Here is a 23,790-nt window from a genome sequence, read left to right as displayed (position 1 = left end):
AGGATCAGAGAAAGCTAACTAATGAGTGTCTCAGATTTTAAAAAAATTAAGGTTCACTAGTAAAACATGGGTGAGCAATGATGATAACAACTACCATAACATGCAGAAAATCCACATTACAGAAACAATATGATTGTGTTGGAATTTGTCAAACTTTTTAAGTATTAAAATTTTATTTAAATGAATGTTTTTAAGTTATTGAGCCATGTTAAGGGAAAACATTAATTTTATTAGAACTTGAACAAATGTTTCACAAAGAAAACATTTTAACAAAATGGTATGGGTGGCATAACAATAACAAAAAAGAGAACAGCAAAATGTGTAAAAGAAATATAAGGTGGAAAAATTGTTAAATATCTCATAATCCAGTGTGGAAATAAGAAGTCTAAATTTAAAAACAATGAATTTTAAAAAGCATAACTATAAAACAAAAGTTAATGCTTGTGCTATCCTAACCACAGACACATTCTTCAGCAAAACTTTAAAAGGCAGAGTTATATTTTATGGTATTTAATATCTTTTTTCTGTTTTTTTTCACAGAAATAGAAACTGTTTATTCAATCTCACAGTTGAAAAAGAAATTTTAAGCACTGAGAAATAAGTATTCTACTATTTAAAATGACTGGTGAGGCAAAACAATTGATTAGTCTTTAATGCTCTATTTTTCAACTGTACTAAGGACTTGATCCAACCAAAACAAATCTTAAGCTTCAGAACTCTCTAATGCCCAAGGAACGCCTCTGCCTGATTGCCATATAAGGGAATCAAGAACCTAGTAATCGTGGAGTACTCTCAGGGACAAATGTAGGAAGGGAGGACACAACAGAGTTTTCACAATTTTAACAAGTAATCTGTCACCATTTCAGACTACCAAATGCTAATTTACTTAAGACAAATTATTTAAGTATATATCCCCACCTTTGTTTCTAAATACTGATATATTCATTTTTTAAGCAGACCACATCAGGTTAATAATGGTATAAATCAATTTGAAAACTATAATAAACTACTTCAAGAATAGGTATATTTTTCCATTATACCTTGATTATTATGCAAAGATGCAATTCTTACTTTCTTGGTGGTGAAGCCTATGGGAAATTAACTTGGAAATGTTTCAAAGAGATTGTCAACCAAGACAGGTTTCTACATTATTGTCATTTTACAAAGATAACAAATTTCACGTTTTTAAATGTCTTAAAACAACATAGTTGTAATGTTTATAAACATCAAAAGGCAAACATTTAATAGTCAAGCCCTTTGCATTCTGAATATTTGAAATTTATACAATACGCCCAATTCAAACTTAAAATGAGGTATATTTTCTTTTAAAACATTAGATAACTAGCAAATATGTAATACCAGGAGCTGTTTCAAATTAAATTATATTCACAGGCTTGCTTTTTGTTTGTTTGTTTTTGCTTTGTCCTGACATATAGTACATTGCGATCAGTCTTTGGATGTGGCATCTAACAAAAAAGAAAGCTGCACATGGTCACTCTGTGTGTTGAGTTGTAAGCATATGAGATAAAAACATCTTTGTGTATTATTTTTAAAACATGATAAACTGCATTACCAAACTTTATGATTTTACGTATGTAAGTATATATTAGAGATCATTTGTGCATTAATAATTGTATAGGGAAGCACTAAAAAACAAAAACACTATAATGATTTTATGGCAGTGCTTAAATTCAGAATATTTTTATATGAAAAACCTATGCTGTAAAAAATCTGAATCAAAGTTTTGCTTTTTGATTGCATGGGTTGCAACCCACAGAAAACAACAAATAAATTGGTCAGGATTTTTTTAGTTTAAGAAGCAAAAATTTAAGAACCAAAATATGCACACCACTGAAAATACTAATTCTTAAAATTATGTAGCTAAAAATTAAATCACCCTGTCCAGCAAGTTCCAAGAATTTCACACATTTCAAACATTAAGGCAACTTTTTCCAACTAAACAGTACTTTATAAAAATAGATGTCACTTCAAAACATTATATACACAGTGACAATAAATTTAGCTAGTTGTAATATTTAATACATTAATAAAAGTTTCACATATTACAAAGAAATTATACTAGGTGCTTGCATATATGTGCAAGTAAAATTACAACTTTTAAAGTACAGGTTTTAAAACTGAGCGTAGTGAACGTCCTTCTTTAGTGAGTTCTCGTGTCACACACATACACGGCAAAGGGATTGCTTCCTCCCGTTTCTCGACAACATTGTAACTGCATTTCTTCAAGTGGTCTGCCATGCTTAGGATGTCAGCAAATTTCCATTCATTAACAGAACAAAATGCAGTACTAAATCGCCATACCTACAAGAAAATTCTACTTTAGATTTAAACAAGTCAATTTGTAGAGAATCAAACACACTTTTTGCTCCTACTGCATACATTTCTGCCATTATAGAAGCATCCAATATAAAGTTTCAAATAGCAATAAAATTAAAAATTGGTAAATCCTTTTGGATACAAATATATCTGTCAAATATTTATAAGGTAAATCACTTCTATGACATTATGACTTCAATAAATTTAAAAACAATAAAAGACAAAACTCAGTATTAAAAATCACACCCAATCTGCCTTACTAAATGATTTTTAAAAAATCAAAACTGCACAAATTCAGAGCAATTTCCTAAAATATTGTATACTACACACTATTCTTTCATATTCTCCAATTGGCTATCTAGAACTAATCACACTGTGGAGATACTGACAATGCAAGTGTTATTTTTCTTCTCCAAGTTTTTCTCTCCCATTCCTGTTTATAATATCAGTACTAAAAAATACCCTAGAATATTGTGTGCCAAGGCAAGCTTATTTTTCCACTGTGCACAAGTACTAAAGGTACTTAGTGATATTCAAGTACTTCAATTTGTTCAAAATGGCTCTGGAATTTTATATAAAAATAATATTTGTAAAGTGGATCCTATTTTAGTCCATATCATTGTAAAACACGTTTCTAGGCAAAATACTCACCTGCCATCCCTATTCATTTCTGTAGGTAAAAATATTAGCTACTTCCCCTTTTGTCCACCCAACAGCTCTAGGCCCTGAAGTACTGTCAAATTATTAGTCCAGCAAAGACTGTGCCCCATGCCCCTCATCTTTACAAATGAAACATAAAGCTACCTGAACGTAAGTAACAAGCATGAATGCAGAGCAGGACAGACCTAGATAACAAGCATGAATGGGGCAGGACAGGCCTAGCCATGCCTGCTAAGTTTATCAACAGGCAAATGTCTAATTAGGGAACAATTTACACACGTTGAACAGCAGATGCTTTAGAACAAGCTTGTCTAACCTGGGGCCCGTGGGCAGCATGTGGCCCAGGACGGCTTTGAATGCAGTCCAACACAAATTTGTCAACTTTCTTAAAACGTTATGAGATTGTATGTGTGTGTGTGTTTTGTTTGTTTTGTTTTTTTAGCTCAGCTATCGTTAGTGTATTTTATGTGTGGCCCAAGACAATTCTGTTTCTACCAATGTGGCCCAGGGAAGCCAAGAGACTGGACACCCCTGCTTTAGAAAGGGGCAGATTTAAGAAAAACCCTCAGCATTTATTGCTTCTCAGGAAAGCATGGTAATGTCTTCTCAGGGTGGCTAGATGTCTTCAAATTTTGTGGGAAAACAATTATTTGTCAACTAGCAATAGAAAGTCCCCATTGTTCAGCACAAGGGTACCCCCTATACTCCTTAGGATTATGATCAATTACCCTTTATGGAGTAATTTCCCAGGAGTCAGTGAAGGCCTAGTGATAGTAGAGATGTCACTAGCCTCCCTTACCATTCCCCATGCTCACAAAGCTACAAAAGGAATTAGGACTTTTCTTTAAGCTTGGCAGGTGAATTAGCTGAAAGATTCAATGGAAACAGGCAGTCTCTCTACTTCCATACAACTGAGAGTCTGGTGAAACAAACTCAGGAAAAGCAGGCAAAAGAAAATGTATGACTCCCACCTGCTGATGACAAGGTTTCTTAGTAATGGATCCATCTTTCATTCAAGTATGCATCAAGTATTTACTCAGTGCCTACTACATAGTAGGTGCTATGCAAAGCAGTATTTTGGTTCCCTGAGAGTCCCACTTCTCAAAGAATTTACAGTCTAGTGACTGAAACTGACAATTCATCAATCAATTTCTTTTTTTTTTTTTTGAGACGGAGTCTTGCTCTGTCACCCAGGCTGGAGTGCAGTGGCGCAATCTCGGCTCACTGCAAGCTCCGCCTCCCGGGTTCACGCCATTCTCCTGCCTCAGCCTCTCCGAGTAGCTGGGACTACAGGCGCCCGCCACCACGCCCGGCTAATTTTTTTTGTATTTTTTAGTAGAGACGGGGTTTCACCGTGGTCTCGATCTCCTGACCTCGTGATCCGCCCGCCTCGGCCTCCCAAAGTGCTGGGATTACAAGCGTGAGCCACCGCGCCCGGCCTCATCAATCAATTTCAAAACAGCTCAGTGAGTGCTTTAGTAGAGGTGTATTACCACAGGAACACAGAGCAGTGCAACAACTTGTCAGGTTATGGGTCCCAAGAAGCTATCTTCAGGAGGTAAAACCTGAAGAGTAAGCAGGACATAGCAAGAAAGATGAAGATCACAAGATTGAGAAACCGGCTTCCTAAGTCAGTTAGTTGGCCAGCTTACTTAACCTCTGTTTCTTTGTCTGTAAAATGGGAACAGTGGATTATATAAGTTAATACAAGTACTAATGCACACTGAGTAGCATATTGCAGATGCTCAAGTGTGAGAATTAGGGATGGCATATTTTAAAGACTTAACGCAAGAAAAAACATCAGGGAACTGTAAGTAAATCAATGCGGTTACAGTATAAAATGACAGGAGGAAAGTGAAAAGATAAAGATGAGATTATGAAAAGTCTCAAATGTTTTATTAAGGAGCTGGGCTCTATCCAGGGGTGATGAACAAATATTAAGGAAGTTTTTAAGCACTGTAGTGACAGTGTAAGAATTATATTTAAGAAAATATACATCACATTAGCTCTTGTGTAGAGAATATATTGGAGAAGGGCCCAAATGGAAGTAGGAACCCAGTTAGAAGGAAGCTGTTGTTGTAGTCCAGGAGACAACTAAAGTTGGGACTGAACTTGGGAAATGGCAGTGGAAACAGAAAAGCAAACCTGAGAGGTTTCAGGACTTCATGATTATCTGAATAAAAATAAAGAGGGGAGAAAAAGCAGCCAACTCCTAAATTCCTGGTTTAGGAAACTTGGTGATGATGGTGCCACTTTCTCAGACGAAGAGGGGGAGGACTGGAGTAGGTTGGATATGTTGAGTTTGAGAAAGCTGTAGGGTAATCAAGTGGTAACGTCCAGTAGATGCTTGTATATAGTGGTTGGGAGTTCAGTGGAGCAAATGGCTAGGATACAGATGTGTGACTAATATACAAATGATGGCGAGTTAAATTTGAAGAGTAGGTGAGATTTTCTGCAGGAATGATTATAGAATCCCCCCAAAAAATTTCACTCCATATGTCAATACTAGTAGGCAAAGATAAAAAGAGGCCATATTAAGACTGTCTCATCCCAAAGAGAAGATACAAAATCATATGGAAAACAAAAATACACACAAACACAAGCAGTAGAAACTTTCTGCCATCAGAAATTCCCTTTGGAAAAAAAAATCATGAAACAATTTGTGTGATCATTTATTGGTCAAGGCCTCAGGGAAACCAAGTGGATGTAGTATTCTGAAAAATCAGTGCAATGAATGAAAGAAAACATAAAGGTGCTACGAATAAAGTAACCAGAGTTTGAATGCTGTGCAGCTAAATGTAAAGTTTATCACAATTGTTTCCACTTTAGAAAATGTAAAAGTTTCATATTATAAGTGTTCAAAAATAAAAAAAAACACCTTCAATCAAAGATATCTGTAAGGCCTTCCAGTTCCTACTGAGTAGTGCCAAATAGAAGCTGAGCAAAAGTAGGGTATCACAGAAGGAAAATGGTGTAGCTTGGATTTGCTTAGGTCTGCCTAAATCTCCAGCTTAGTTTCCAACACAGTATGCATCACTCCTTTGGACTCTACTAAACCCAGAGTCCCCACTCAAAATATCAAATCCTACTGCCCTACTCTGTTCTCACAGCGGCCTAAAGCATTTCCTCATTCATCCATTTATGTTCCTTATTCCCCATATCATATACTCCTCTGGTCACTTTAATATATGACCATAGTAGTAGTTGTAACTTATTCTCGTCTCTTGCTATTTAGGTTATACCCAAAACAACCAAATCGTAGGAACAAAATTGCCATAGAATGGAGAGACAATTACAAGCAGGAAACAAACCCTGTTCTTGCTTCCTCCATTATCTTATGGTGCACATTTTTCAGATGGAGTCCAAATTAGAAGATGGCAACATGGACCCAAACAGAGTTGTTATAGAAAAACTGAGAAACATAAGTGGTCTCTGCCACATTAGATTATAATCTAGTTCTAGGAAATCAGTAGTAAACCTATAATTATGGCAAACAATTTTAACTATCCTAGTTCATTATTAATTACCATTAAGAAAAAGTCTGTCATCACACTGATTTAGTAAGTTTTAGGGAATGGTCAATTTCTCAATAAGATATTAATTGTATTAATTCAGCAGTATTATTAAAGGCCTCTTTATGTCAAAGAAGAGGTTGTAAAGATTACACTAACCTTTTCTTTTATCTGCCATGATGAATTTCCTTCTGGATACTTCCTTTTCCCCCACTGCAGTATGACCATGCCACGAGACTGAAGCAGGCTGCCACACACATCCCTCATTAACTTGGATACACATGAGAGCTGGCACAAGCTGAAGCCATCGAGAAAGCCTGCAATATGCTGCAGGACCTCAAAAGGAAGACTACTTAGATGGTCATTATGCAATCCCAACACACAGTTTCTAGCAGGCTCCACTAATACTGTAGATACACATGGCTGAACTCCAAATGACCTCAAATGGCGGTCATGTATAATCTTCGCTCCTTGTATTGATGGACAAAATCTACGCTGAGAATAGGTACAACCATAGTAAGCTAAAGGGCACCTCTGTTCCATCCAGCCATTGAGTCCAGCATGAATGTCACCATGCACATTCTTAAAATGGGAAGAAAATTCTTTCCTTCTAAATAACTGTCCACACACAAAGGTAAACATTGAACGCTGCTTGGGTTGGTACCTAGCGACACATTCCAATACTAAATCCAGCCCAAGTGTCTGAAATGGACTTGGATTTGAAAGCTGTGGATTGGCATGATCACAAGCTGAAGCTGAAGCTATCTCCCCAACCATTGTACTTGTAGCTAATATTGCAGATGGAAGTGAAAAAGTCTGAGTCCCAACGTCAATATGATAAATATCAGCCATGCGGCTATCAGATATACCCCTCCCTCCTGGAGAATCTCCTAGACAAAAAAGCAATGCTGCTGTGATCAGATCTATTCCTTGGAGGCCCATGGGATCTTCTGCAACTTCCAAATCTGATGTATCTACTGCTTTATCTTCCTTTGGTTTAGACCAACATGAATTAGAAAGAAAAGTGAATGAAGGAGCATGACTGAAAGATAAGACATCCACATTCTTCAGGTCCCCTAAGTCTACTTTTTTCCAACACAATTCACCTTCATCCTCATCATCTGGCATGAGGATATGCTGAACTGTGCCATTAGGCAAAGCACTGGACGGTATTATTTCCCTAAGTTGTGCTGCCACCACAAGTGAGCTGGAAGGTTTTGAAGTGCCATCTGATGATGCCACACAGTCTCCATTTGCTAAATTACTTTGTTTTGAATCACCATGTAAATTCTGATTCTGGTCTATGCCCTGGGTACATATATTTTCCAAAGGAAAGCCATTACAAAGAGCAGAAGTGTCATAAGAATTTGTATTCAAGTCACATAATAAATCACTTGAACCATTTTGTTCAGACTGGGCATTCTGATTTGTGTCATTGTAGTCAATTCCACCTACTGCTCCTATCTCCTCCTCATAAAGATGATCTTGGTCTTTCAAGTTTTGATCCTCTAAGCTTTCTCTCACATTTTGCTGTTCATCCATGTCATTTGGGACACTTGTATTTAACATGCCAATGTCTCTTGTAGCAGTATTCAGGATATCCAAAGCAGCAGCCAAACTTCTGGTTGTTTCTACAGTAGCTTGATAAAGTGCACCATAAGATTCTTCATTAACAGACACCAAACCATTAGTATGCGGTATTTCTGGGACACTTGATTTAACTGAGATTTGTTCTCTAGGTTTGGATACTTTATCAGTTGCTTTTGACATCATGGTGGCTACTTTGAGGGATTCTAAGAGCATTCTTTGGTCTTGAAGAGCCAAGGCCATATCCAATTGTGCCACTTCATCGACATCTCTGCTTAGATTTTCATATGATTTCCGGTCTGCATAACTAACTGGCCATCGATTCCATTCCATAGTACAGCACACCACACTTGCAGGACACATTTCTAGATGTTCAGCAACTTTATTTCGGGCCATGGTAAATGGACATCCAAAGTCACTATTTAAGCAAGGCACTCGTTCAAATGGACATAAAAGTCGATGCTCATCAGCTTTACAAAAATGGAAAACTGCACCACAAACCAATGGACAACCAATCAAATCACAGGAAATCCCTGGCTCTGGCCTGGTCATGCACCGTCTACTGACACAATTCACACAATGGGAATGCTGCAGCTCCTCCTCCATAATGGCCAGTCCAGCTCTGGTTGATGAAATGGAAAAAGATAAGAAATTAGCCAAAAAATTGTTGATTTTTCAAAATTGTTTAATAATTAAATCGCTAATGTATCTAATATCTTGGTTTATTTTAGGATGACATATATAAAATAAACATACTTAACCAGTTAATTTTACATATAATCAATGTCTTGAAAGGATGTAAGCACTTATATTCTAGTAACAATTCAATACTGTAGAATGTCATAAGGGCTCATTTTTATATACTATATAACAATATGCCTAAAAGGGCAAAAGTTTCAAAATATACTATTTAAATTCTAATACTGTGTATTATATAATGTTAAAAACAAGTTAATGTGTATTTTAGATTTCAGGGTATTTTCACTTTTACCTTTCTAATTTCAACTAAACTGATTTTGATTGTACCCCACATTTCAGAGATCTCGTATTACTAAAAGAAGAATATGAATTTCATGAATATATTTAAAACTTTCTTAGAAGTTTTCTTTTTATTCCTTCTAAATGAATTCATTTAAGATTTTATCTATTGATCCCTCCTTCTATATATGCCTCAATAAATTCTGCAACAAATTAAATAAGTCTTAATTAGAACATCAAGGAATTTATCCAGAAAATAAAAGTTCTAGCTTAAGCTCTGTGGCTGTGGGCAAATCAGTTACTTTTGAGGGCCACATTCATTCATTAAACGCCTATTTATTGTTTAACTATCATGGACCATGCACTGTGTTTGGTGTGGCAATATAAAGATTAGCAAGTCACAGTGCCTCCTCTCAAAAAGCTACAGCAGGATGTCAAAGACAGTAAAAAGTGTATCTCGTTTTTATGTGGTCAATTTGACAGATGTAAAATGGCACCAATAGAGAAGATAATAATCAATATGAGTAGGGATTAGAGGATAAATCACAGTAGTCTTGAGACAGAAGTCTTAAGTACGGGACAGTAAACTGGTAAGAGAGGCATTCAATGCAGAAGTAATAGCATATGCAAATACAGAAAAGCATGAATTAGCAAAACCTCAAGTTCACTAGCATTGTTGGATCACAGGGAAAAATGCAAGGTATCTGTAAGAGATGAGGCCAGAAAGGAATAAGGCAAATCATGATGAGTGCTTTATGCTGCTCCAAAGAGTTCACACTTTTACAGCTGGAAGTCACTGAGAATTTTAAGCAGAGAAATAGTTGTATAAAACAACATGAACGGATTACAGATGTCTAATGGTCTTCCCTGCTTTAAAATTTCCATCATAACTTTTATAAAGAAAAGTTTTATATGAAAAATAGAAGTCTAACCATAATATATTGACTTAATTATAATTATTGAGCCTATTCAATGTATTTTTAGTATAATCAACTTCTTTACTGGCGTGTTTCCTATTAGCAATAAAAACTTTAAAAGATTATTTAACCTTTAAACACTAAAATAATAGTCATGGAGGCTCAAACCTGTAATCCCAGCACTTTGGGAGGCCAAGATAGGAGGGTCATTTGAGGCCTGTAGTTCAAGACCAGCCTGGACAACATAGCAAGACCCTGTCTCTACAAAACAAAAACAAAAAAATTAGCCAGGCATAGTGACATGCACCTGTAGTCCCAACTACTTGGGAGGCCAAGGCAGGAGGCTCAAATGAGCCCAGGAGATTGAGGCTGCAGTAAGCCATGATTGTGCAACCCTGCATTCCAGCCTGGGTGACAGAGTGAGACTCTGTCTCAAAAAATAATAATAATAACTGAAATAATAATATAATATCCCCCCTTTGCCACCATTTTTTTTTCTTATCCGGTCAAGCTTTCTAAAGAAAAACTGAAAACCACCAAAAAACTTCCAATCTCCTATATGTTCTTTAACTCTCTATTCTAGCCCTATTTTTACTACCCCTATTAAAACGGCTCTGCTGAGAACCTCAATACTAAATCTGGAGAGCATATTTTTCCAGACCCTATCTTCCTTGGCCATTGTATCGTGATGATGACTAATCCCTTATTTTGGGACTATTACATCCTCTTACTTTTCATGATGTCACTCCAGTCTTTCTCCTACCCTTAGTCTTCTTATTACTCAATAATAATTACTTAAAAATTGCATTTCTTCAGGGCTTGTGTCATTTTTTGCTTATTCTGTACATTCTCCCTGGGTGCTCTCATTTTCTCCAAAAGTTTCAATTACCACACATGAGCTGAAAATCCATCGATACATCCTGCCCAGATTCCTCTTTCAAACTCCTCTTCACTCTCTACAATGGATTACTTATGATCTATTTCTACTTGTATATGGCATGGGCAACTCGGTTCAACATTTCCAAAATTAAATTACATAGTAGTAGACAAGAATTTTCTGGATAGGAAGGTGATTCTTAACCTGTTTTCTTCACCTCAGTGCATAAGAGATTGTTAACTCTCTGACATATTTTTCCACAAAATCTATCTCGGCTCCAGGTAACTAATTAATCACTCCTCAATTGCTATTATCTTTTTCTCCAGTTGAGGTATGAGTTTTCTCAAACTAGAATAACAAAAGTGTACCTGAATCATCATCAACAGAGCTTTTCTTGATTCAGTAGAAAAGTTCCAAGTTGTTATTATGTTCAATGATGTCAAAGAAAAGACAAGGTACACATTCAACACCAAACCTATATTTTTTAATTGTGGTAAAAATTACAAATTATGAGTTGAATACTTTTAAATGTTTATCTTCATAAATTTTAGATGTAAGTATAGAACTATATAACTAGACATACTAAAAGTCATATAGAAATAAAAGACTAATGACAAACATTTGTAAATTAACCAGACATTTAAAGAGAAACTTTATTAAGAATTACGACAAATCTTACTGAGTGATTAGATTGCGAAAACAGCTGTAGCTTTCTTATTCTGCAGGAACTAGACTGAGTTGATCTCACATGCTGAAGGTTACAAGCTTGACTGTTACTAAGGGAGAAACCTAAAAATATAAGCAGTTTCACCAGAAGTAACCAGTGCTCTCAGAACTTTTAGGGACACTTTATGTTACTGTACACACCATCACATGACACCACCAGGCAAAACATATCTTAAAAACATCACTTAATTCAAAAGTGCTTAAAATAGCAACTGCTTGAAACAGGGTCTGAGTTAAAAGCAAAAACAGCAATAATTTTCAAAGGTAGAAGGAAAAGTAGTCAAGCTTCAAATAAATAGTCTCTTTTACACTATCCATCCCCCTTGGAATAAGGTTTAAAAAAAGCATCCATAGCGACAAGTTCATAACATTTATTATTTTCTGAAGTAGACTTAGAAGGAAGAGAGAACAGTTAATTATGTACCTATTTTATCCTTCTTTACACATCTTTATAACAACCTGGAGGAAACTGAGGTTCACAAAGAGTAAGTGATCTGTCCAAGGTCATCTACCTAGTAAGTGGCAGAGCTAGGACTGTATGTTCTAGCTCCACATCTGATCAACATCCATGGACAATAACAGGTATGTTTACTTATAAAAGTTTAAAAAAATAAGGCAGCACTTCTGTAACTGATGATCCAATGTTAAGATGTTATGTGAAGAATGGAGATTACACAACTTTGCTTGTAGTTTATCCCAACACTTAATCACTCCTGTGGTCAAGAAAGTCTTTTGGTCCCTTCCAATTATAATAGCATTTTACTCTGCTTTGAATATATGTTTTAAATTATTTGAAGAATAATTTACATAGATAATGCTCAGTATAAGTGTATGGAACAACAATATATTACTAAATTTAACAATTCTTAAAATAGTCATACAAACAAGGAGTGAATTTCAATTCCATTTTCCTATTAACTATATTAAGAAAAAAGTTAAGAAAATATAGTAGTCAATACTCAGAGTACTCTGGGAATAGAATCCTCAGCTTCAGAATTTAAAACTCTCCTAGATTCATCCTCTTCCTAATCAAGACCACTACTATCAAATTAAACATGCCTTTTTAAAGTATTTTGCAATTGCGTGTAAATCTTGTAAAACAGGTTTAAAAACATCAACCTCTTATTTATCAGTTAACAGTGACACAGTAGGCACAGTAGAAAACAACTAACATCTCTAATAATTTACACTTGAATTTAAATTGTTGGAAAAGTTTCGCTGGACCAGAAAATATCAGTAAATCATCAAATGTTTTCAATTCTTTCAATTTTCTCTAAGAGAAGTTCTTTGCCAACTCATACTCTGTAACTGACAAGCAATTCATCAAAATAGTTCTAAGACATGGCATTTTCCGGTATAATGAAATGAGATCTTGTCATTAAAGGCATAAATATATTGCCCTCAAAAAAGCACTTTTAAAAAATTCATTAAAATACATAAGGAGGTAAGTAAATACAAAGAAGTACAAATTAGCATGATTTTAAAATATAAGAGTCATCTAATGTATTCAAAATAACCTGCTGCCTCAAGGCTGTTCCTAATGTCTGCCTCTACCTCTAACACACAGACACAGACACACATCCCTTTTCCTCCCCACACGCCCCTGCTGCCTCAACCCTAAGTCTTGGCTTACCTGTTACTTTTCCACATACGCCAAAGACAAGGTACCAAGACAAGGTACGGATCCCATATTGTGTGTACTCATTACACACAGTCTTTTTCCTTGGTAATACTAGTGACAACTCTAAGTCAGTCATCATTCTGTTTAATATCTATTTCCACAGGAAAGCTATAAGCTCCATGAAAGTCAGAATCATCTCTGTCTCATTCATTCTTATGTTCCCTACATTCAAAATTCTGCCTCAATTAGAGACTCATTTGTGTTAAATACACGATGAATTATAATATAATAATGAAATGGACAAATGAGATTCTTCATTTCACGGAAAACTACATATTCCACATAAAAATACCTTACAGATCTGGCATCAATCAAACTGAATCAAAATTACTTCACTGTACTGGCCATAAAAAGTCAATGGTGCTCAAACACATGTTGAGCACGTAAGTAATATGTTCCAGGTATTATATATGGAGTAGGACAAATCATCTATCAAAAAAAGCAAACCAAAGAAAGTTAGTTTCAACCTTCCATTGTTTTAAAATCTTAAATAATAATAATATGAGAAACACAGGAGGAAGCATTTACCTTATATTTTTCCACTATTTTAATTCCCTAATCAACCCTGCAGATCAATTACTGGAAAAAAAAAATGAATATAGAAGCACTGGGTTCAAAAAGAAAGGAAGGGATTAAGGTCTGCACATGCAAAGGTGCCCGAATAGGGTAGAGAGTGAGAAAAATAAGTTCAAAATAGGAAGTGCTATCAGCCTACAGCTTAGTATTACAATTAACATGGTATTAGATAAAATATACGTAAAACAGTAATATACTGTTCCAATGTAAGCCTGATATAAAACTATAGACAGATTTGTTCAATTAATTAACTATTACTACAAGTTAAGTCCACAAATGAAATTTCAAATTTGGCAATCAGTTATAAGCTCTTCCAGTGCAAATCTCATCCCTCGTAAAGTCTAGAGGTATTAGTGCACGGTACCTCTGCTGACTGATCTGTTTATCAGGTGCACTCAGCTTTAAAAATCCTAATAAATCTATACCCTAGTTAGGCATCTTATCTTACTGTTTAAAAAGAGTTGGGGTTGGGGGGCGGTGGTTAGACAAAATCAAAAAGATATTATCCTTAAATTCCCAACTCAAAGCACTAGCTTTCAGTCCCAAATGGCTAAATGGATTACAATATGTACATTCTTTTATTAAACTTTCGTTCTTTTTATTTATAAAATGGATGACCTAATTATATGGACTTTTTTCACGTTTTATTGTTCCAGATATATTAAAACATGTATCTTTCATTTCTAAATAGAGTCATGGTCATGAGTAGCTTATTCTAAAGCGAAATCTAACTAATTGCAATGTTCTCCACTAAATAAGTAAATGAAATCATAGACTTACATGGGAAATTGAAATAGTATTAATAAATATTTAATACTCGGACTAGAACCTATTTGAGATACTCAGATAAATAATCCACCCAAATGGTAGAACTCAGTTTATTAAAACAGGTAACATGACATGAGGGAATGGGCTTCCAAGGAGTCTCAGCTTAGTGACCTTGAGGCAACTACGTTACTCTGGAAACAATCTAGAACTTTATAAAGATTGTTTACAATTATGTGTCCAATAGGATATAAACATGTAGTTCTCAGAAACCAGGTGTACTTCGATTTGCACAACAGCCACACTTACATACACAAAAATTGTACGTGTAATTATTCTTATGAGATCATTAATTAAATGCAATCCTATGAGGAACTACCTATTAATAACATTACCCATTCTTTAAAAAAAAGAAGATTTTCACAGACTGGGTTTTGACTGATCCGCTTGTCTGTATCTAACATCTAGCTACCTAAAATATAGAAGCAACTTGCCTAAGGCCAATCTCCTCTATTTCATCACACTGAATTTGAATTTAATATATATTTTATACAGCCTTTGACTCAATTGTTTTATGTCAAAAAATTCTACAAATACAATGACATTCCATAATATGTACTAACTCCTTTTATCAAATAAGCAGTCTTAGGAACTGAATTAAAATATTTATCCAAAATCATACAGAATAGCATAGGGCTTATCCTTTAAAATATTCACATCTTAGAAACATGTTATATCAAACAGTGAGCATTAACCAGTGCCTATTTTGGTGACCTTAAAGTACCTCTCTATACACGTTAGCATTACTTATATAATACTGCTTTTTAATGATATTATTAGGACACTTTTTAGAAGAAGTCTTCCAGTGCTAGACCGGGAGAAATACTGGATTGAAATTAAATACCTAGTACACTTGGTATACATTAAAGTTTGACTATATTCGAAACTTCAGTTATCTTACAGCATTCACGAAACTCCACCATTTCCAGAATTCAAAAAAAAAAAAAAAAAGTTACGTCAAGGTATTAAAGTGCTAGGTAAAAACAAATTGGCAATTTAAAAAGTTAGCAAAACACCATGTTATCCCCAATTAAACTTTTGTGATGAGAAACAGTGACTAAGCATGAAGAAGAGTGATTCAGCGGAAACCGCATATTGAAATCTAACCCTCTGAAAAATCCTAAAGGTTTATTTTATGCTGCTCTTTTCCTTTTGCCATGTCAACAATTGGACTGCTTTGGAAAACCTTAGTATGAGCGAATGCAAAACCTGTTAATATAATTTCCATAGGTCTCTAAAGAACAAACAGTATTGAAACTTAGCAAATGGAAATTAAAATTTAAAAAGTTTGGGATTTTGTATTAAAAGAGTTTTAAATTAATCTACACCGATATCAGAATGCCCATAAATAACTTCATCTTGGATCAGAGTCAACGAAGTAATCATGGAATAAAAGGTCAATTCGTTCCCAAGCATCTTTTATCTGGGACTTACGACAGGGCTCAAACAGAAAAACAAGAGAAAGGGAGAGGGAAATGGAGTACTAGGACCTTGGTAAACACATACTGTTCTGCCTCTTTGCCTCTTTACTCCCAAATATACCCGTTAAAAACATACTGGCAGATTACTTTGAATTCAGCACGCGCTCTATAAACCCCTTCCAAGCAAAGGAGTTCTAAGGCGCAGATCTTGGAACACCACAAATAACCTCGGGTCTGCAAAATAAGGAAGTTTTCCTTTAATAAGGACCGAGGCTAAGGCTAAGATCCTCTCACTTCCATGAATGGCAAAGTTACCAACTTTGCTCATCCCGTGCAGACAGTGGATGATGCCTCCCCAGTCTTACTTTAACCCATTTGTCCCCAAAAAACCCAAGTTTCTAAAAGCCAGACGGAACGAGCTTAGGGTTCCTTAAGTTTAACTCCTCCTTCGTCCCTTCCCAATACACAGACACACAAACTGGGGGGGTCACGGAGGTCGGTGCCCTCGGGGCTTGAGTCGCCATTTGCTGACCTCAACGGCTGGCCCGGCATGCGGCCCGGCGAGGACACCAGCGCCGCGGACGCCCTCTCAGCGCGCCCGGACGGCCGACCCGGGACGCGCACGGACCGGGGTCGGCCGCCTTTCCTCGGCTCCAGGCCGCGTCCGTCAACCCCACGGCCACCAGCGCCAGCGCCTCGGTCCCGGCCGCGGGCCTCAAACTGCCCGGCCGCCGCCTTCGTCCCCGCCGCAGCGCGGACGGCGCCGGCCTCCCCTGCGGGCCTCCAGACACTCACCGGCCGGCGCGGCCGAACCGCGGCCCAGGCCCTAGATGCCCTGGACGCCGTGCCCAGCTGCTCCGCTCTGTCCCGGCGACGCTCTGTGCCCCACACAGCCGTCCGAACCGCCTCCTCCGCCCCTCTTCCCCAGCCGGGCCGCCGCCTTTTCTCTTCTCCCGGCCTACTCCAGAGGCAGCCGCCCTCCTCGCGCCCCGCCCCGCTGCGCCCCGCCCACCCGGCCAGGCTTCGGCCGACAGCTGGGCGGGGACGCGCACGCATGCCCGGCGTGGACGCGCACGCCGCCCTCTGACCCCGCAGCGACGTGGCTAGAGTAGGGTCTGAAGAGATCTCCCACTGTGGAGAGTCCTGTCGTTGGATTCCCGCGGCGCCCCGTGAGGCTCCGCCCCGGCGGTGCTACCAAACCCTGTTCGATTTTAGAATCGTACATTCCTAGAGGGAATCCTAGACCCCTCATTTTACACTTGAGGAAACAGGCCCAAGTAGCATGACTTGTTCGCGCCGCTAGCCGAAGGAGCAGCAGCCCCGATCCCTTGACTCCGGGGCACTGCTTTCCCTTTAGCTCATTTTTGGAGGAAATGGGTCAGCCCTTGCTCGACCTTTGGTGATTGCCGCCACAGGCCTTCCCGCCGGCTAACTCAGCGTGCCCAAGTCCCGAGACTTAGTGCCAGGACGGTGCTGTGACCCGTTATCCTCTGTCGGGTTTTTCCAACCCCCGGGAGAGCTCAGCCCTGGATCCCGGCGGGCGGCGGAGCCTCTCTGGAGCCCGGAAGGGACAGCCCATCAGGGTCTGCTTCTGTGAGGGACTGAGGCGTCATTCCGCGAAGGTAATTAGCTGGGGAGGGGGCTTGAAGCCGCTTTTGCAGTGTACCTTACATATGACTGGGGAGTAAAGAAATCCCACAGGGCTGTATCAAAGAATGGATGGATGTCCACGCCCCCGCTGCCACCACCAAGCCTTGGTCTACGGCCGAGAGACAGTGATTCCGAGCTCTGCGTGGTGGGAGCCGCTCACCTGCCCCCACCCCTCTGTCGGGGACTCCTGCCCACCCCTGTCGCAAGAGAATTACAACAAAGGGAAGATGGCTGTAATCCTGGCAGTGGGGATGGGGGCAGAGCCCGGAAAACACTGTTGTCATCCTTTTTGTGGTTGCAACTTTACCCTCTGCTCTTGTGCTTTGGGAAAGAGAGCTCACACATAACTTGCTATCCTACAGAGAAATGACTCTCAGACCTGTGGGTTTTTCAGATTCGTAAATTAAACAAAACAAAACAAAAACTGTGTTAGGAACTTAGATTACAGAGTAAAGGTTGATTCCTTAAATGATTAACTTTTTGAAAAATTATCTATTCCCCTTATTTTGCCTAATTTGGCTGCAGACAGGCTCTGGTCCTCGGTTCAGACCTTGAGAGCCACTGTCCAGAGACCTACATGGTCAGGATGGGGAAACAGGCAGGATGGCCCAGTGGGAGAAGATGTAGGTGCTGCTACCTATAGCCCCGCTCAATGCTCACTGTCCTGGATTGAGTCACAGACCTTTCTTTTGCTTTAGTTGTCCTCTTATAAAGGATCTAAAATAGATTGTCACTAGAGCCCTTTCCAGCTTTAAAATTCTGTGAATCTCTAATTATACTTATTGAGATCTGGGGCTTTACCTTTTACTAAGTCACCTAGCTGACACTAGGTCACCCTCACCCGCCTGAAGTTGAGTCATTCAGGCTGGAAACCTCATTGTCTTCTTTGTCCCTTCATCTCAATAATTTTCCATGTCCAGACAATTATGTAAAATCCTTTTTTTCTTTCACCTTCATCCCTAGTTACTGTTAAATCAAGTTTAGCCTAAAGCAGCCTCCTTACATATTTTACGTTCAGCCTAAAGGTTTCTGTGTACACCGTGAACTATAGTAAGTGGAGGAGTAAACAGACCATAGCCCACACCTCTGTCAATCTCTGAGTTTGGCCAATCAAATGTAGCCAGTTTTTCGAACCTTGTTCAAATATGGCAGACCCCAACCTGTAACCAGTCCAGCTGTTTCTGTACCTCAGTTCTGTTTTCTGTATGTCACTTTCCTTCTTCTGTCCGTAAATCATCTTCCACCATGTGGCTGCGCTGGAGTCTCAGAGCCTACTCTGGCTCAGGAGGCTGCCTGACTGGTGAATTGTTCGTTGCTCAAACTCCTTTAAAGTTAATTTGGCTGAAGTTTTTTTTTTTTTTTTTTTTTTTAACATTACTGTCTTAAACAAATTTGGATGTCTGCTGTTGCCTAATCAGTCCTTTCTCCTGCAGTGTCTCCTATCTCAAATCCCCTATCAACACAATTCTTCCTAAGACACCCATTTTATCTTGTTATTTTTATATTCACCTAGCTGGGATAATGTCTTTGTATGTGTATTAGGGTTCTCTAGAGGGAAAGAACTAATGGGATAGATACATATAAAAGGGAGTTTATTAAGTATTAACTCACACGATCACAAGGTCCCACAATAGGCCATCTGCAAGCTGAGGAGCAAGGAGAGCCAGTTTGAGTTCCAAAACTGAAGAACTTGGAGTCTGATGTTCAAGGGCAGGAAGCATCCAGCGTAGGAGAAAGATGTAGGCTGGGAGGCTAGGCCAGTCTAGCCTTTTCACGTTTTTCTGTCTGCTTTATATCCTAACTGCACTGGCAGCTGATTAGATGGTGCCCACCTAGATTAAGGGTAGGTCTGCCCTTCCCAGCCCACTGACTCAAATGTTAATCTCCTTTGGCAACACCCTCACAGACACACCTATGATCAATACTTTACATCCTTCAAGCCAATCAAGTTGACACTCAGTATTAACTGCCACAGTCTGTTTATGCTGCTATAACAAAATATTACAGACTGGGTAATTATAAATTACAAGAAACTATAATTATAAAGAAGAAAAATTTATTTTCTCACAATTCTGGAGGCTGGGAAGTTCAAGATCAAGGCACGGGCAGATTTGGTTGTCTGATAAACGTCCCATCTGTGCTTCGAAGATAGCACCTTGAACACCTCTTCCTCTGGAGAGGAGGACAGCTCTGTCCTCATAGCAGAAGTTGAAGGGACAAAAGTCAAATTCCCTTTGCCCAGCCCTCTTATAGGGGCACCTAATCCCATTCATTAGGGCAGAGCTCTTAAAACTCAGTCGCCTCCCAAAGGCCATACTTTCCAACACTGTTGCATTGGGGTTAAGTTTCAACATGAATTTTTGAGAAGGGGACAAAACCATTCAGACTATAGCACATGGCTATCTAGAGCCCATGAGATACAGTCTCAACTCCTGTCTTCAGTTGCTCAAAGTAAATCTTTCATTGTAGCCTGATTTGTTTCCTTCTTTTCTCTACCAAACACTATGCACAGTCCAATTCCAAGCCACCAGTGATTATACAGTATAATAATAAATCTGAGATTCCTCCTTCTTAACTATACAGCTCTAATACCATGTCCTCTGTGAGAGGACTCTGCAGCAAATACTATCTGTTTTGAGCACTTTTACATGTACCAAATGGCACTGTTACCTTTTTCACAAATCTATATGTGAAACATATGGATTCACATATAGATATTGGCTCACAGATTATCTCCCAAATTCATGGAAGCAGATTTTGCATCACTTTAATATCTTCCCCAACTATCTACTATAGTACCATGTACATTGTAGATGCTTAATGAATATTTGTCATTTGAAAAATAAAATGTTTACCTTTCCTGTCATTTCACCCCATCCTCATTTTCTGTGTATCTTCTATTTACCTTCTATTGGTGCCTTTCCAAGAGAATGTATCAAAGTGTAAGGTGAGCAGAAAGAATGCCAGAAATCACAAGTTTCTTTAAATATGCCCTCCTCTCTAATATACATGTATTTTGACATAGACTTCTAGAGGAAAGCTCTTATCTGTATGACTCAGCCACTCAAGGGAAGTGACGGGGACCCTGGAGATGTAAGATTTTTTTAAAAAAGGAGTAAAGGGCAATATTAGGTTTGACCTACCTGCTGCCTTAGAGGAAAGCCTTGCCTGCTCCTCACATCACACCACAAATGCTGTCACATACAGGCTTGGACAAGACCTAGTGGCTTTTTCTAGAGGCCATACCCAAGTTGAGGAAGGAATAAGAACTATAAAAATGACACCACAAATACAAAGCCTAGACACAAGACTAGACTGTAAGAGACAGAAGTTGTCAAAGAAAATAAATTCAGTTGCTAAATAAAGTAAATTCAGCAACCAGACAAATGGCTCTTCCCTTTGTTCAATGTTAGGGCAAACAGACCTATGTTCAAGTAGGTTTTCTTTTCCAACTAAACCAGCCTGTACTCAGGTAGCCCAGGGCCAAGGCAACAGATAAGTTAGGACTAAAGTCTAAGTCATGTTCTAATTAAGGAAAGGATCATTGCCAGAGACAAGTGTGATTGGGTGGGGGCTGATTTGCAGCTGTGAAATCATGGGACAATCAGAATTACCAGCTGGGACTGTGGTGGGAAATACCATTCCTCTTTTAAGATATGCTCCTACGGGATTACAAGAGAGAAAGAGCCGGTTTGAATCACCTAATTCCCAGAGCCTAGAATCTAGTAGCTATAATTATATTTCCTATATAAGTTCATTTGAAGTATGAGGAATATGATAACTAACATACAATTATATGATAATTTGGAAGCAGCCTGCCAAGGGTAATATTCATAACCCAAAGTCAACCTTGCAATTTTATATACATTATCAAGAGAATTTGAACCAAGGCAGCCTGGAATATTAGAAAAGCAGAAGACCAAGGTTTTGTTCCTGTACACCACAGACTTGCTAGAAGACATCGTTGAAATTATCATGTGCATTTCAGTGTTTCACAGTTTGAGTTATTACAATTAGATGTCTTAATATAGTGTCTAGCATACAGAATATATGCTCATTAAACAAATAAAGAAACAAATGAAAAATCCCAGTCCCTGAAAGGTTGTACCTCAAAGGTGTGGTATTTGCATTTCGGGAAGCTAGCACTTATGGGTACTAGTCTGTGGTTAAGCAGATGATTAGGTAGCCTTCTCTCAGGACATCTAAGAGATATCCTTTTAGATCAGTTCTCTACAAATACATATGTGATTTTGCTAAGCGAACAGCACTTTTTGATAGTACGTTTTTAGATAATGTTTAATATCTATGTATACCTTTCTCATTATTTGAAGAAATTTGGTATAGATTAAATATCTGGGAGAAGCCACTTTTAATTTACCCCATAAATGGGCTCACTATTTAGTTCTCAGGTCTACTATATTCTCTATTCAATTGCATTTGTAGCAATTCATATAAATGCCATGCTAGTAACAAGAAGAGGGCTCAAAAGAGGTTGTTGGGATCAGACAAGCACATTGTTACTGAGTTGTTACTTAGCTCTAGTCTAATAGCTGGTGCCACATGTGAATGGAAGAAATGGTGGCAACATATTTTCTGATTATTTTTAAAGCTCCTGGAAATTCATATAACTATGTGAAACCATATAATGTGGTTTTCAAATTTTTTAAAAACCCTGCATGGGGAAAAAAACTACCACAAAAAAGCCTACATCTTTATCACCCTTGTTTTAGTGACTCATCCAAAAGGTGATAAAACAGAAATTCATATTTATTTCTGTGCCTAGCCTGATTTCCAAACCATTTGAGTCTCATTTTCCTCTGGAGGTAGATTTCCTATGCTTAAATGCTGACTCCTAATTCTTGGTAAATTATTTAAGCTTTCTGTCTGGGAGAAAGACTCTCAGATGGCCCCCAAAGATCCAGGTCTCCTACTATTCACACATAATCTCTTGAATGAAGACAAGAGCTATAACTTGCTTTTTAACCAATTAAATATGTCAAAGGTGTTAGGATATCACTTTCATGTCTACGAAAGATTCTGACTTTTGTCATACTAGCAGACTCTCCCTCTTGCTGGCTTTTATGAAACAAGTTGTCATGTTGGGGAGGCCCACATGGCATGGAACTGAGGATGTTCACTGTCAACCATCAGTTAGGAATCCAGGCCATCAATTCAATATCCCAAAGGAACTGAATCCTGCCAACAACCACCTACATGAATACGGAAGCAGATCCTTTCTCTATCAAGCCTTCAAATGAGACCCTCGCCTTGGCCAACACCTTGAATTGCAGCTTTGTGAGAAACCTTAAAACAGAGGCCCCCACTAAGCCATACCCTGATTCATAGAAAATGTGAAGTTGTTTAAGCCATTAAGTGTTTGATCATTTGTTGTATGGTGATAGATAACTAGTACATCAGATCCTACTTTTCTCATCTCTAAAATAGGAAAGAATAGTGTTCTCCCCTGCCCCAACATGTGCTGTTTTGAGAGTTGAATGAATTAATATCTTTAAAGTACTTAGAACAGTGCCTGGCACATGTGAGCACTCAATAATGTTAGGTGTCTTTTCCTCAGCCAGATCCTAGAGGTAGTCAAGTATCTTAGCAAAGAAGGGTAGTAGGCAGAAGCAAAAGGGGCTGTCTTTGTGCAGCTTCAAGCTCAAGTGACGAATTGTGACATTATTTTAGGCAGAGGAAAATTCTTTCCCACTTGTGTTCCACCATGGGGCAATTTTGCTGCAGAGACTGATAGAGCTGCAGGGGCGCTACAGAAGCCAGGGGAGCTGTGCCCTTATCCGGGTGGCTGGTTGGCCTTGCCCTCGATGGACTGAGCAGTGAAAAGGAGACCCAAGCACAAGATCATAAGTGGATTTAGTCTTGAGCACTTCTAACAAAATCTCTGGGGAAACTCAAACAACTGAGTCATCCTGTGCAATGGATTCTGAGAGATATTGAGTCTACTCATTAAGATTTGTAGCTGAAGCCAGGTGCGGTGGCTCACACCTGAATCCAGCACTTTGGGAGGCGGAGGTGGGTGGACCAC

General features: G+C 38.4%; 1 protein-coding gene across 2 annotated transcripts; it reads right to left on the bottom strand.

Moving 5' to 3' along the window:
• Window positions 1–208: 208 nt before the first annotated feature.
• LOC116463094 (F-box only protein 30) lies at window positions 209–17,085 on the bottom strand. Of its 2 annotated transcripts, none has more exons than XM_032146059.2 (3): window positions 16,893–17,085; window positions 6,669–8,718; window positions 209–2,322 (listed from the first exon to the last, which is right to left on the bottom strand). In XM_032146059.2, exons 2-3 carry the CDS (start codon window positions 8,700–8,702, stop codon window positions 2,119–2,121), a joined length of 2,238 nt encoding a protein of 745 aa, XP_032001950.1. In that variant the 5' UTR covers window positions 8,703–8,718; window positions 16,893–17,085; the 3' UTR covers window positions 209–2,118. The 2 variants fall into 2 exon arrangements, with proteins under 2 accessions (XP_032001950.1, XP_058290460.1); XM_058434477.1 differs by lacking the exon at window positions 16,893–17,085 and adding an exon at window positions 10,160–10,252.
• Between the last annotated feature and the right edge of the window lie 6,705 nt (window positions 17,086–23,790).

Source organism: Hylobates moloch, unplaced genomic scaffold (assembly GCF_009828535.3).
Source record: "Hylobates moloch isolate HMO894 unplaced genomic scaffold, HMol_V3 SCAFFOLD_27, whole genome shotgun sequence".
NCBI classification, from domain to species: Eukaryota; Metazoa; Chordata; class Mammalia; order Primates; family Hylobatidae; genus Hylobates; species Hylobates moloch.
This window is presented reverse-complemented; position numbering and strand designations above follow the sequence as displayed.

Excerpts from the sequence above, each read along its gene's own strand:
- LOC116463094 (XM_032146059.2), bottom strand. The coding sequence starts at position 8,702 with ATGGAGGAGGAGCTGCAGCATTCCCATTGTGTGAATTGTGTCAGTAGA. Across the intron at positions 2,323-6,668 it reads CATGGCAGATAAAAGAAAAG|GTATGGCGATTTAGTACTGC; the intron begins GTTAGTGTAATC and ends ATTTTCTTGTAG.